Source organism: Neltuma alba, unplaced genomic scaffold, assembly GCF_004799145.2.
Source record: "Neltuma alba isolate B1F8T4 unplaced genomic scaffold, ASM479914v2 tig00011642_pilon, whole genome shotgun sequence".
Classification (NCBI taxonomy): domain Eukaryota; kingdom Viridiplantae; phylum Streptophyta; class Magnoliopsida; order Fabales; family Fabaceae; genus Neltuma; species Neltuma alba.
Genome location: NW_021636290.1, coordinates 202,884 through 216,003, shown reverse-complemented (window position 1 = coordinate 216,003; position 13,120 = coordinate 202,884). Strand labels below are relative to the sequence as shown.

The following is a 13,120-nucleotide window of genomic DNA, read 5'->3' as shown; positions in this document are numbered from 1 at the left end:
TGTACTCTAAACCTAAGGAGACCCTTTTCTTTCGGGACTTAACCAGCCAGAGAATAATCTTTCTAGGCCTCCATTTTTCTTTGCCGGAGCTTTCCAAGTTCAACCTCATTGGTTACATTATATAAACAAAAATCATTCAGTGTTATAGGAACCCAATCAATTGAAAGTTCACGGTAATTGTCACAAAATCTGTAACCCTTCCATTTCCATATGATCGAACCCAAGAAACATGATATCGAATATTTAGGGATTTTTTCCCCTTATAACTGTTCAGTGCGTAAATTTTCTTTCAGCTTGAGAACACGCCGCCAGACCACAAGATAGTGGCTAGAATGTCTGACATCGACTCCATCAACAAATAAAATCTCTAGCTCCATCTACAAATGCCAACGACATATAGCGTGGTAATGTAAACTTTCTTTCACAATTTAAACCGTCAATCGACTTACGTCAAATAAACAAAAAAAACCGGGGTCCATTAAGTTTTACACTTCCATTGATGATCAAAGTCTGCAACGAGGCAAATTTATTAAGAAACCGAACATGTGTGCAAAGAAAAACAGGTCTCATTCAAGGAACTATCGTGAGGCTTAGGCCAAGCACTCGGCAGAAATTCCCAAGTCCCTCATTCTTTCTTTCCTATTCCAAGCGACATGTTATAGATACCTCGTCCCTGGAGAAAATAGTATTAAAAAGTTATATTTCTAGAGAGTCAAAATTAGAAATTTCATGATAATAATTTGATAAGCTAATCATACACTTACAATCATGTAGATTGAAGCTCCTGCCAATGCAAGTGGTATTGCGACAGAGGTGATCTTGTCATATGGCCCCTTCAAGTAAGTGTGCTTATGCATGGTCTGAAAATATCTTTGCTTCTCAAGAAGTTGCTCACGTGGTCTGAAGGGTGGTTCCGTCATCCTACACAACCATAACATAATGGTGCCTCAGAAATGCTCTACCCCCAGAAACAAGCCAATTTGGTATCATGCCTAGCTTTCTCATCACTATCTAGCAGACCAAACAGATTAAAACAATGTTTGAACCGCCAGATGCAGCCGGAGATGAATGAGTAATAATCACACGGTTTAGTAATTTTGGACCATAAAAAACCACCAAGGAAAGAACTTACACATTGATCCAGCATTTCAACATAAAGGCTATTCAACTTGATATGGTATTGTTTAACATCCCAACACCGAACCCCGAAAAAACTTTTTTTAAAATACAAGATACTAATAACACAGCATATTACAAATTTGATGTGCGTAGTTCATAACTATATTGCTGTACATTTATTTACAACCCTTCGGGAAGAAAAAAATAAAACATGCATTTTAAGATCATTCACACCTATGTTTTAAATCATATCTGGCGTTGATGACAAACTATTTATCAAAACAGACATCGACCAATGTAAAAAAGAACACAAGCAGGGCTTTAAACTTCATATTCATCCTACGAGCTCCTGTGCCATGTCACATCCAATTAGCCAATGGCAAACAATTACACCTGACTTCATAGTTCATAGATGCCAGTCCATGAATATACCTTATTCAGAACGAACAAGCATAATTATATCAGATAACTAGAAATTGGTAACTGCAACAAGACTAGGGCAAGGCTATGCATAATTCAGGGATACGAGGTGTGGCTGCTATAGAGCTCCGGCTGGAGAAATAAGTATGAAATACACAGATGTGCAATCAATGATCAAATTGCAAAGGGGTATTAAGATGTCACAGAGCATAAACAGATAAAGAATTAGTCAAACTAAACGAAGCACGATTAAAAGTCCAAGAGCCAGAAGATCAAATTCAACAAAATTATAACCGAGTTGAAATGAGTATTGATTAAGCTGAGAAAATCTCCAAAGCACCGTCAAATTAATCGACCGAAAGCAACTAACCCTAGGGAAATATGGGAACGTTCATTGACATTTTCCATAGCAGAAATGAGATATGTAAAAGCACTTGGTTAAACTCAAGCACCGTGGTATCGAAGATAAAGGGATGCGTACTCTGAATGAAGCCGAAGGTCTCGAGACGCCCAAGACTATTCGATTGTGGCAGAGGACAATCGGAGGACAGCTTTCTAGGGTTGCTCCGAAGAAGGATCAGGATCTCTCGAGCCATTTTGTCTGGACTCGTGGAATTCTCTCGACCCGGTTCATGCCCGACCCACCATCTTTTTTCCGATGTACATCTGACTATCTGAGATCCATTCTCTTGACTCTCGTGGCCCATCGCTAATCCAGCGTCAAAGCTGGCGTTTGGATTGGGTGCAGGGGCACCGGGCACGTGCAGCCGCTCTATTTTTTATTTATTTTTTCGATTAATTTTAAATTAAACAGTTTATATTTATTAAATTTTTAGAACAAACAGAAATAAAAATAGTTATGAAATATTACCTCTTGTCCTAATTAGAAGGCTTCGTTTATAGTCTACAAACAAAATCTTATAATTAGAACAGAAGATAGTAGATCAATCTAACAGTTTTATAGACATGGATAAAAGTTAATCCAATTTCCAAAGACTTATTTGCACAATGGATATAATTTTTTGGGCTAAAAAAATGGCCTCAGCTGTTCAAATGTAGACCTTATGACCTCATTACTGGAAATCGTATTTGCATTTGAGACATTTTTATTCACAAAATTATCAAATATTAAATATAAGTACTTCTTTTAACTAGGACTGGGGATCCCAAGTTCCCAGCGTTAATTCATCGCTTGGCCCTAATCCCTATTGGTGCGGAGATTGTTAATTCCATGACTGCGTATGAGAAAATACTCAAAGCCCAGCAATCTAAAAGAAAACTACAAAAGACTACTGCGTGAATAATGGGCTGCAGATAAGCCCAACGCAGATAAACTGAACCTGTTGGATTGAGATGAGATGGACTCAAGTCTAATTCCATGCACTTGAGTTTGACCCGGCCCGGGGTCCCTATTACGCTCGTCGTATCCACGTACATATACACACACACATATATGTATGTATGTATAGATGCACGCATATAAATATAATATGAAGCAAATAGGATCATAGTCTAAAAGTAATTCAACGAACGGCGACAGATAAACATAAAACATGCTCAACTACTTCAGCAATTCTGCTAGTCTAAAAAACCAGTCTGATATTCCATACAATTAAAAGGAGACTTGGCTGTGAGGAATCGAAATGGTCTGAATTGCAATATTGATGTGCTGGTCATATCGTGAAAATTGTTCACCACTGCGCTGCTATCACTCTCTGTAACAACCCTCTTAGTGTCCAGAAATTTGATGAGTTGAGAGCCCGAGACTATTTTGAATGCGTCGTCATATCACATGAAACATCTTTATCACGATAAGAGGACTTGCCTGTGTAAGTGGATGGAATTAGCATTACGTGGATTGGCTATATATATCACGCTCTCTGCCTATTTTAACGGACGGCGATGATTCGCGTAGTCTTAAGTTTCTATCATCAGGGGAGTTGGCATTTAAGACATTCGAACAAAACAAGCGATGGCACATTCATGAGACAACTGGCTGTTTCTCCCTGTTTGCTTCTCCGTATCAAATACTACAGCAACGATACTGCTAAGTGAACCGAAACAAAATTAGGGTGGTGGCCTGGACTTGGTCCACTTTACTTTACTTGATTAATTAAAGCATCGAGTGGCAGCGTGGGACTAGATAATTCATTATTGGTACTGCTTGTTAAACCATGCATATAATTACAATATGTTGTGTTTTGTTTTTTATCTGCTATTAGAATATACGTTATAATTATAAGTTTTAAAATGACGATGTCTAGCTTTTACAAATATTAGCACGGATATGCATATACTCACGGGTACGTACCTTTTCCCGTGTGCTATGCAACTTCAGAAGCAGTGGATTTGGTCCATCTCATACTTTTTTTTCCCCCCCTTCTCGTCTAAAATACACCCTTGCTCGTATCAGCCGCGTGAAATTTTTGTTGCAGCATTTAAATGTCTTATCTTTATATCAGGGAAACAAAATGTTTTGCTTTCAATCATTAATTAATGCAATTTATACGCTTTCTTATTTTGCTGGGACGACATATGTGGCTAAATTTTCAAATCAAATTTTCCAAAAGGAACGATCTCATTAAATTCTCCCAAAATGTATCCCGATCCAATTTTTTCAGCCCACACGTTATTTTATTTTATTTTTCATCGTCGTTTTTCCCACACAAACGGATGCCACGTTTTCAGGCTCCTCAACCTTTAAAAATAAAAATTGCTCACTCTCCCAAGTTTCAACTCACTTCAAAGTTGAATCAAGCTAGCACCCCCATCACTCTCTTCTCTCCCCGAAGCCCTTCCGGCCCTTCACAATGGAGACATGGATCGAGGATCTAGCCGACGACCTCCAGAGCCTAAGCTTCGCCTCCACCACCACCGCCACCGATATCAAACGAAGCACAAGCTCCGGCTCAGAATCAACAACCTTAACTGACTCAACCTCTGCCCGCCTGGCTTCACTCCCACTCGTTACCACTACTAAACCCCACGCACCTTCGTCGGACCCTTGTTGGGCTGCCATCCACAGAATCCGATCGGAGTCCCCGAGCCAGCGCATAGCCCCCTCAGACCTCCGGTTCAGCCACCGGCTGGGCTCCGGCGACATAGGCTCCGTCTACCTCACGGAGCTCAAATACACCAGCAATGGCAAGGAGGGTTGCGTGCTATTCGCGGCTAAAGTGATGGACAAGAAAGAGCTCGCGAGTCGGAGCAAGGAAGGGAGGGCGAGGACAGAAAAGGAAATTCTCGAATTGCTGGACCACCCGTTTCTTCCCACTCTCTACGAGACCATAGACGCGCCCAGATGGATCTGCCTCTTGACCGAGTTCTGCCCCGGCGGTGATTTGCACGTGCTCCGACAACGACAGCCCAACAAGCGCTTCCATGAACCCGCCGTCAGGTGCGCACTTTAGCAAATCACTTCGCTGACATTATTTTTATTTTTTATTTTTGAGCTGGATCTTCTATTGTCGGAGTTCACTTGGGGGGAAAAGAAATGAGTTGAGGGGATCCAGTACGGGCGTTCTCACCTCCGCCCTCATGGGTGTTCATAGCCACTAACATACCGTGAAAATGATCGATCTCGGTGGGCCCCGACATCTGGCCGGAGCTGATGCCCTGTCAGGTGTGGAGCCCACTATTTGTCGCCATCGCTTTAGCCGTTTGCCTTTTCCGTTAGGCTTGTTTCTCCGGCACAGGAGCACATCTCCGGGAGGAGGGTCCCCATAATGCGTTTGATTCTAAATTAAGGGTTTTCGGTAGTTGTGATATCGGAACGGCGTCGTTAGTGGATCCATGATGACAAAACACATGCACTTGGATGGCCTAGCTAGTACGTTCGTTAAGGCAGTAGATTGATAAGGTAATTATGTGATGACCCACGGTTACTCCCCATCATCGAATATCTTGTTGAGAGAGGTCAATGGACCATCTGATGCCATGTCCTTTCAAATCTTAGAACCAGTAACATTTGTCCAGGTGGCCAAGACCGTCAGTGAGTTTTAACTCCTATTTAACTGTTAGATTGATTCCACCTGGACCCGAACTACCACGTGCGTTGCAAATAATTATAGCACGTACCCATTGACGTACCGTTAATTAAGGCGGCAAATATTGTAGGTAAAACGATCCTGATGTTAAAAGTCAAAAGTCAAAAACGAAGCCTTTCCTAGGTCAGCTACTCACTAGGATTACTTGAGTGTCGAATGATTGTATCTACTGTTTGTTAGTTTTTTAAGTTGGTGAATTACAAGAGAAATTAGAAAGTTTCTAGGCTGTGGGAGGTTTTTTGACATCTTCAGAGATGAATCTGTGGATGACCCTGGGGATCTCAAGGGGAAACCGTCCAAATAGTTTATGATTGATTCCCCAAATTTTTGCGGGAATTCTGGCGTTCTGTTTTATTTAAATTTAAAGTGGTTGTTAATCTCGCAATGTCCCCTTATTGGAAGATGTTCTTCAAAAACCTCTTACTAGATTCCGGAGATCAGGCTCTTTTTTTAATTTTTTAATTCTAATTCTATGACGTGACGAGGTTTTGCTTTTCCCTGATTCTTTCGTAATTCACTGGCCAGATACATAGGATATTTATGTTCATGGCCTGTCTCTCTGGTTCGAGGCCCTTTCAGGAAAATTCCAGGGACAACATACATATTGTGTTTGATTTATTTTTCTCTTTGATTTGCATGCTTCATTCGCGATAAATCCGAGGCCGAACATAAAAGTAAAAGCTGGGGTTTTTCAGGTCTTGTTCCGTCAGATCAGAGAGCATAATAGGAGACATTATTTTGAAATGAGAATACCACCTTTGGTTGAAGAATCATTTTCTCACCCTTCATATTATTGTCATTACTTGCACGTCTTACATGAAACATAGCTTTTTTAAAAAACAACTTTTGGTGGACATATTTGCCAGGGAAATTGACATATTTTCTGTTCCTCAAGAATAATACTGGCTGCCTCGTAGATATTGCTTTATGCTAGGCCGATTCAAAAGCTAACAATATTTTTTTTCTTGCAAAGACAAAACATGTTATTGGTGCATGTATGTCGATAGAAAAACATTTTTTTAGGGAGCAAGAGAAATGAAATCTAAATAAAGAATAAAGATTTTTTATATTTAAAGTATATGTAAGTGTCTGGAAAAAATGACGAGTTAGGTTCATGAAAAAAAATTTCTAAAATACGAGATGCAAATTGTTTCAAATATATAGTCGCAAATAGAAATTTTAATCTTAAATTAAGAGTTCGATTTGAAACCCAGACGCTTTATTTACATCTGAAATTTGGGAATATACAGTTATTTGAAATTCTCAGTCATTCGTTTCAGAAAAATTGTTGAGAATATGTCCTTTTTCTTCAAATAATTAAAAACTTTAAATGTTGTTATTTGATCATTAATGCCAACTGTTAGTCATATAAAATTTTCCACCATGAAAATCACTATAAATATATATCATATAAAATGATAAAAAATATATAGTAGTAGTATCCCATCCCCAAACAAAGTCAAAAACAACATTTAAAGAGATTGCTGCGGGTGGGAGAATCCTTAAAGCAGGTCACGGTGCCCTTAAACTATACTGTAAGGTGCATAACCCATTCTTGTTTGGTCCCATGACCCATTTGGTTGGCATAATTAATAGCCAATATTCTCACAAACACCTTGACTCTTTTGTGTCATGATGCCCCCAATAATCGTCTTAGCCAGGAGAATTATTGACTTCTCTCCAATTTAGGCCAGGATTCTTCCTGTCCAATGCCCGAATTACACGTATATCATTCCGTCCTTTTCTTATGATTCTCTATTTGAAAAGATCACAGCTTGTCTGCCACAAAAAACAAAGAGCACAGCTTGTGACTGTTCTTTATGAATAATTGAATTACAAAAGAGTACTTGTTTTTTTTTTTTTCCAAGTACATTGTTATCGGAGACGTCGATCCTGTGCGTGGCATTGATCCCCGCACAGTGTGCCTGTCGACAAAACGTCGACATTTTGGCCTTCATCTTACCTGCTTCATCATTTTTTTTGGGGGTTGAAATGTCTTCATGTGCCTCCTTTCTCTTTCTGCATATTAAAAGCAGTGAAAAGTGAAATACTGAAATGAAACCCATCTCCATGACTCCGTGTTGACTCGCTACTGTACTCCAATAGTCGGGGGAAAAAAAAATCGGATTTGGGATTCAGAGGCACCAAATAGCAGAATTATTGCATAGCGATGGGAAGGCTGAACGCAGCCATATATTACTTGAAGAACTAACTGCGTCATGAAAGAGATAGATTAGGAGAAAAAAAAAAAAGGTCATCAAGCACTGGTTTCTGAACTCAGAAACAAAAGCACTCATCCAAACACAATTCTTGATCTCAAACTTGCTTCTCGGCCCAAGCGTCGTCGTTTTAATGACACGCACAACGTGCGTGGATTGAAGTCGCGCACTGACTCCGCATTCTCGTGTTCTCCATCTTGTAGTATGAATATGATTATTAATATTAATAATAAGGCGCTGATAACTGACATGCTAATTAACACGATAAAACACGTTGTTTAGCATCATGAAGAATTATACTTTTAATTACTTTTTCATGAATTATACTGTTGTCGTGGATTCATTTACTCTTGTCATGGCGTTTTGCAGGTTTTATGCGTCAGAAGTGGTGGTGGCTCTAGAATACCTTCATATGCTGGGGATAGTGTATCGTGATCTCAAGCCCGAGAACGTGTTAGTTCGATCGGACGGCCATATCATGCTCACTGACTTTGACCTGTCGTTAAAAGGCGATGATTCCTCATCAACGGCTCAGATCATTTCTGAACAAAACCCGGCTCCCTCGGTCCCACAGAATAAGGATTACCACGTTGATCCCCCTCCTTTTGCCTCCTCTTCCTGCATACTTCCCAACTGCATAGTTCCCGCTGTATCGTGCTTTCACCCAAAACGAAAGCGCAAGAAGAAGCAGAGCCTGCGTAACGGTCCTGAGTTTGTGGCCGAGCCTATTGATGTGCGGTCCATGTCATTCGTTGGGACCCACGAGTACTTGGCGCCGGAGATAGTGTCCGGCGAGGGACACGGTAGTGCGGTGGACTGGTGGACGTTGGGCATATTTATATTTGAACTGTTTTACGGTGTGACGCCGTTTAGGGGACCGGACAATGAGCTAACCCTAGCTAACATCGTGGCTCGAGCCCTCGAGTTCCCAAAAGAACCAGCCGTGCCGGCCACGGCGAAGGATCTTATCTCGCAGTTATTGGTGAAGGACCCGACGAGGCGGTTAGGTTCAAAGATGGGTTCGTCGGCGATAAAACACCATCCCTTTTTTCAAGGCGTGAACTGGGCATTGTTGAGGTGTACCCCTCCACCCTATGTGCCCCCACCTTATACTAAAGAAGCTGTATCTGACGAAAGCTGTCCCGAGACTCCTATTGATTATTACTGATAATAAGTATAATAATAATGCAGTAATTAGTAAGGCGGTTGCACAAAATTCAATGCTTTTTCTTCATTTATGTCTGTCTGGTCTTTCATTAGATTTCAAGCAAGCGTCGCATACTGAAGAAAAATGACTAAGATGAAATTTATATAATCCACCCAAGCTAGCTGTTTTGAGTGCTGTCGGGCCCCAACATTTTAATATAGGTGTCTCTTAATATATGCAAGAGCCAGAGGCCGATCGATATGCATGCCAAACTGTTGCTGTCAAGTGCCAATAGTCTGAAAAGGGGATATCGACTAATGTGTCCGCGATCTTATGCTAGAAATTTTGTTTGGAATTATCATTTTATACGTTTTTATTAGGTGCATAATAATTAATGTCCAAGTAATACGCTAAGGAGGGCACGGTGCTGCAAATTATTGTGTGTGTGTGTGTGTGTGTGTGAAATTCAATACCAGAAGTGAGATAATTATATAAGCACCTTTTGTCATCAATTGTACTGGGTAAAAAAGAGTTGATGTTGATAAATGAAGGTGAAGTGGTTGGGACAACAGTTTGCAGTTGCAGACAATCTACGCTAACGATTTGTTGTGTAGGGTGGAAGATTTATGGAACCAGAAGGTCAAATAGGGGGATAAGACAACGCAGGTATAAACAAATGACATTGACTTGTGGGCGTTTGATAGGCGGTGGCACCGCGTGGAGGAGATGTACGAGCCATGTCCCTGTGGTGTTTTTATATGCCAAGAACATGCATCCCCCCACGTGATTGGCCGTGCATCCCACATAATTGTGGGGCTCTCTTGTAACCACTAGCTTCTGAGTTTGTGAGAAGCCCTCGCTTTCTTAACTTCTTCCTCATCATTTTCTTCTTTCTCAACTTTCAACCAACATTGTTTTCACTGCTCTCCCCCATGAACTACTCATCTGCTCCAACCTAAATCTGCCTAACCATTATTTGTACGTTTCATTCAGGACACCCACACCCTCACGCTAAAAGTGACTTCAGAATTGCCTTCTCCAAGAAATATTCATCTATTTTACCATATTTTTTTCACAGGATGTTTCAAAAATGAAGCATTAGAATTTGCAAGGCAACAATCAACCAACAAGGAAACCAGTAATTAATATCAATATATATCAATAATAATAAGAATAAAAAAAGAATTTCTGTCATAGATGATTTAAAAAAAAGAAAGAAAGAAATTGACCGGCGCCGTGCGTCTGTCCGGTGCTGGATCCAGTGTATCAGCTGTCTTGGGTTGGGCTTGAACAACAGAACAAATTGGTATGTTCTGTTGGGCAATATGTTGTCGCTTGAATCATCAACAAGTAACAACCCACACAAGCTGGTAAAAAACCAAAAAAAAAACCACACAACAAACAAAACAAAAAAACAAAAAAAAAACCCCTTCCTTCGCGTGCAAAGAACGACATGGCGTTTTGGTGTTGTTCGTACTGTAGTTGTTTCGGGAGCACGGTGATCAAATGGTGGAACAACCTACGTAACATTTCGAGGGGGCTCAGCGATTCCTCTGCAAGGCTCTAGTTCATTATTTAAAAAACACCCCTCTAGTTGGTAGTCAGTTACTGATATATGCTTCGTTTTCTATCAATCCCGTCCAAGCGGAGTCGAATGCACTAAATTTAACAGCCAGTAATCAAAGATAATTCAAAACATTAATAATCATGTCAAATTGTTTGATATCATTACATTGTCTCAAAGAAAAAGCAAAACCTAACTCAATATGCCGCTGCAACAACAAAAACTGTGGTTGTACTAAGCTCGCGACCAGGACGGCAAACCCCTCTGATAAAGGAAGCAGTGAAGTAGTCTCAGTCGAATAAACTAAAGCCCATGTCCTGTAGTTCGATGAACACAAGGAAAACAAGAATATGTCATTGTCAGTGAAATGGGGAAATCATTAAAAACAAAATCAGCTGCGTAAATTTAGATCTTACATCATCAGACTCCTCCTTCTCTTCCACCTTTTCTTCCTTTGCCTCGGCAGCAGGTGCAGCACCACCAGCAGCACCTCCAGCAGCAGGTGCAGCAGCAGCAGCAACTGCGCCACCACCTCCAGGTACTGAAGCCAACTTCTCTCTTCCACTAGCAATTAGCTCAGTGATGTCTTTACCACTGACTTCAGACAAAAGCAACTCAATCCTTTCATCATCAATCTCAGCACCAACTGTAAATCACAAATCAAACATGAAGAACCTATCATCATATTTGGCAAGTAACTCACTGAACCTTCGAAACAACGGTAAATTCATAATTTGCTTGCTTTGGAGCAGAGTTTAAAGGGCCACTCAGCAGCACAGAAATCTCATAAATTATACACATTCTATATTTCCTCCATCAGTGGCATTGGATTGAACACAGGTGACAGCCAACAATAAAACATCTTTTCACAGAAGACTTTCAATAAAACTAACTGGAATGTAAAAATTCAATGTGTGTGGTGTAATTGGGGAACATTACTTCTAGGGACCTAATTGGCGAATATTTTAAGGTAAAGCATCCTAAATAATAGAATTATTTGGATCTTAGTCTTCCAAAATTAGAAGCTTGTGAAGAGTGAAAAAATGAGATGGAGTCTGGAGGGGTAAGTGTGCTCCAAACACGCCCCACCATATGTGTCACGTTCTATCACATCCATGGACAGCTTAGCTTCAAGAAGATCTAAATTCACCAGAGCTACCACTAGTTTGTTTTAGGCACCTTACAAGTTTTTGGAAAGTACCCTCTTAACCAACTTCGTTAAAACTTAAAAGTAGGTACGAAATAAGAAGACTGATAATAACTCTGATACGCGAAGATAATTACAGTATTTGATATTCTTTAATCTAAATTCACACAGCACGTGTCCTTAAACGTAGTTTTGCGCCAAATTGAACCGGCAGCAATGAGAAGTTAGTTTCTTTTTCTCCGTCCCGTATCTTCATTCCTCTCATGGCCGCTACCACAAATCCCACTCAATTAATTTTACAAGTGCAGGAACTTATTCCTTCGTCAATTCGCCTGCAAGAGTATGATATTGTTTGTGGGGTACGTACACTAAACAATTGACTAGTATTATAGACCAAGTCATGTAATTCTATGGTTCAAATCATAAATACTACAACCACCAGGCAACAATTAGCTTACAGTAAAATAAAAGTGGAATAGATAATAACTCCGGAATCTGAATAAGTGTGAAACAAATGTACCGTAGAGAAGATAGACCAAAAATAAAATAAAAGGATCCTTCACCTGAGCCCAGGATGTGCTTCACGTCGTCGGTGGTAGGGGCCGCGTTCCCTCCCAATACAGCCAGCAAATACGCAGCGATCACCTTCATCTCTGCCTCGAATACAAATTAGCGCAAGCTATTGTAAGTACTACAAATTACTAAAAAGAGTGTATTTTAACGCGTAAATCAGCGGGAAATGGACATGAGACTGCTAACAAAGAATGCATACTTGTTTCAAGTGACGGGGGACTGCGCAGCTGCTCTTTTTTGGTAGGAGGGTGGCGGAGAATTTGGGGGCCGAGGTATATGTATTATGTACAACTAGGGTTTTTGAGCGAATCATATCCGTTCAGCAGTTTTTTTTTTGACAAGCGTTCAGTAAGGCTTTTGGAGCGATGATGTCGAGCTGGGCTAGAAAAAACGGGTCGAGCCATAGGAAATATGGGCCTCAACCTAGGCCTCTTCTCGCAACGGTTTCGCCCTCTTTTAGCAAAAATTATTAATATAAAGTAATCACGTAGAAATTTAAAGAATACCAAATATAAAAAAATATAGGCATTTTAAAAAATATTATTTTAATTGCAAACTGATATTTTATAGACCCCCGATTTATGTAATTTCCTGTAAATTTTATATTGAATAGGAATAATAATTTGTATTAACTAACTTTTAAATAAAAAATATTTTACATTAGCAAAAATTTATCTAAATTATTTTTTATGTGTGATTGTGTGATTCATGAGACATTAACTTATTATTAGATCTCTCAATTCCTGATTAATTCAGACTTGAGGTTTTCAGCTGAACTCTTCTGAAAATACTTCTTACCAATAAAGCTCAATATAATGTACATTGACCTAAGTACCGTAGCTTGTTGATAATCATGCACACTATTTATATTAGTAATAGTATATA

The 13,120-nt window shown here is 39.9% G+C and overlaps 3 protein-coding genes across 5 annotated transcripts; 1 reads left to right on the top strand and 2 right to left on the bottom strand.

Annotated features, from left to right (window-relative positions):
• Window positions 1-395: 395 nt before the first annotated feature.
• LOC114716077 (uncharacterized) lies at window positions 396-8,941 on the bottom strand. Of its 3 annotated transcripts, XM_028901016.1 has the most exons (5): window positions 8,937-8,941; window positions 3,574-3,583; window positions 2,021-2,039; window positions 765-921; window positions 396-673 (listed from the first exon to the last, which is right to left on the bottom strand). In XM_028901016.1, the coding sequence occupies exons 4-5, from the start codon at window positions 918-920 to the stop codon at window positions 626-628; spliced, it is 204 nt and encodes a 67-aa protein (XP_028756849.1). In that variant the 5' UTR covers window position 921; window positions 2,021-2,039; window positions 3,574-3,583; window positions 8,937-8,941; the 3' UTR covers window positions 396-625. The 3 variants fall into 3 exon arrangements, with proteins under 3 accessions (XP_028756849.1, XP_028756846.1, XP_028756847.1); XM_028901013.1 differs by lacking the exons at window positions 3,574-3,583; window positions 8,937-8,941 and having other exon boundaries at window positions 1,910-2,198; XM_028901014.1 differs by lacking the exons at window positions 3,574-3,583; window positions 8,937-8,941 and having other exon boundaries at window positions 2,021-2,189.
• On the top strand, window positions 4,056-9,146 carry LOC114716076 (serine/threonine-protein kinase D6PKL2). The gene is made up of 2 exons (XM_028901012.1): window positions 4,056-4,936; window positions 8,174-9,146. The coding sequence occupies exons 1-2, from the start codon at window positions 4,350-4,352 to the stop codon at window positions 8,970-8,972; spliced, it is 1,386 nt and encodes a 461-aa protein (XP_028756845.1). The 5' UTR covers window positions 4,056-4,349; the 3' UTR covers window positions 8,973-9,146.
• A 1,469-nt stretch (window positions 9,147-10,615) lies between these two features.
• Window positions 10,616-12,518, bottom strand: LOC114716063 (60S acidic ribosomal protein P2A). The gene is made up of 4 exons (XM_028901002.1): window positions 12,435-12,518; window positions 12,226-12,315; window positions 10,932-11,161; window positions 10,616-10,832 (listed from the first exon to the last, which is right to left on the bottom strand). Exons 2-4 carry the CDS (start codon window positions 12,311-12,313, stop codon window positions 10,806-10,808), a joined length of 345 nt encoding a protein of 114 aa, XP_028756835.1. The 5' UTR covers window positions 12,314-12,315; window positions 12,435-12,518; the 3' UTR covers window positions 10,616-10,805.
• Between the last annotated feature and the right edge of the window lie 602 nt (window positions 12,519-13,120).

Coding starts and splice junctions, on each gene's coding strand:
- LOC114716076 (XM_028901012.1), top strand. CDS start 4,350: ATGGAGACATGGATCGAGGATCTAGCCGACGACCTCCAGAGCCTAAGC. Junction 4,937..8,173: donor TTCCATGAACCCGCCGTCAG/GTGCGCACTTTA, acceptor GGCGTTTTGCAG/GTTTTATGCGTCAGAAGTGG.
- LOC114716077 (XM_028901013.1), bottom strand. CDS start 1,947: ATGGAAAATGTCAATGAACGTTCCCATATTTCCCTAGG. Junction 922..1,909: donor CGTTCCCATATTTCCCTAGG/GTTAGTTGCTTT, acceptor ATGGTTGTGTAG/GATGACGGAACCACCCTTCA. Junction 674..764: donor GAGCTTCAATCTACATGATT/GTAAGTGTATGA, acceptor TATTTTCTCCAG/GGACGAGGTATCTATAACAT.
- LOC114716063 (XM_028901002.1), bottom strand. CDS start 12,313: ATGAAGGTGATCGCTGCGTATTTGCTGGCTGTATTGGGAGGGAACGCG. Junction 11,162..12,225: donor GAAGCACATCCTGGGCTCAG/GTGAAGGATCCT, acceptor TGTGATTTACAG/TTGGTGCTGAGATTGATGAT. Junction 10,833..10,931: donor AGAAGGAGGAGTCTGATGAT/GTAAGATCTAAA, acceptor ATCGAACTACAG/GACATGGGCTTTAGTTTATT.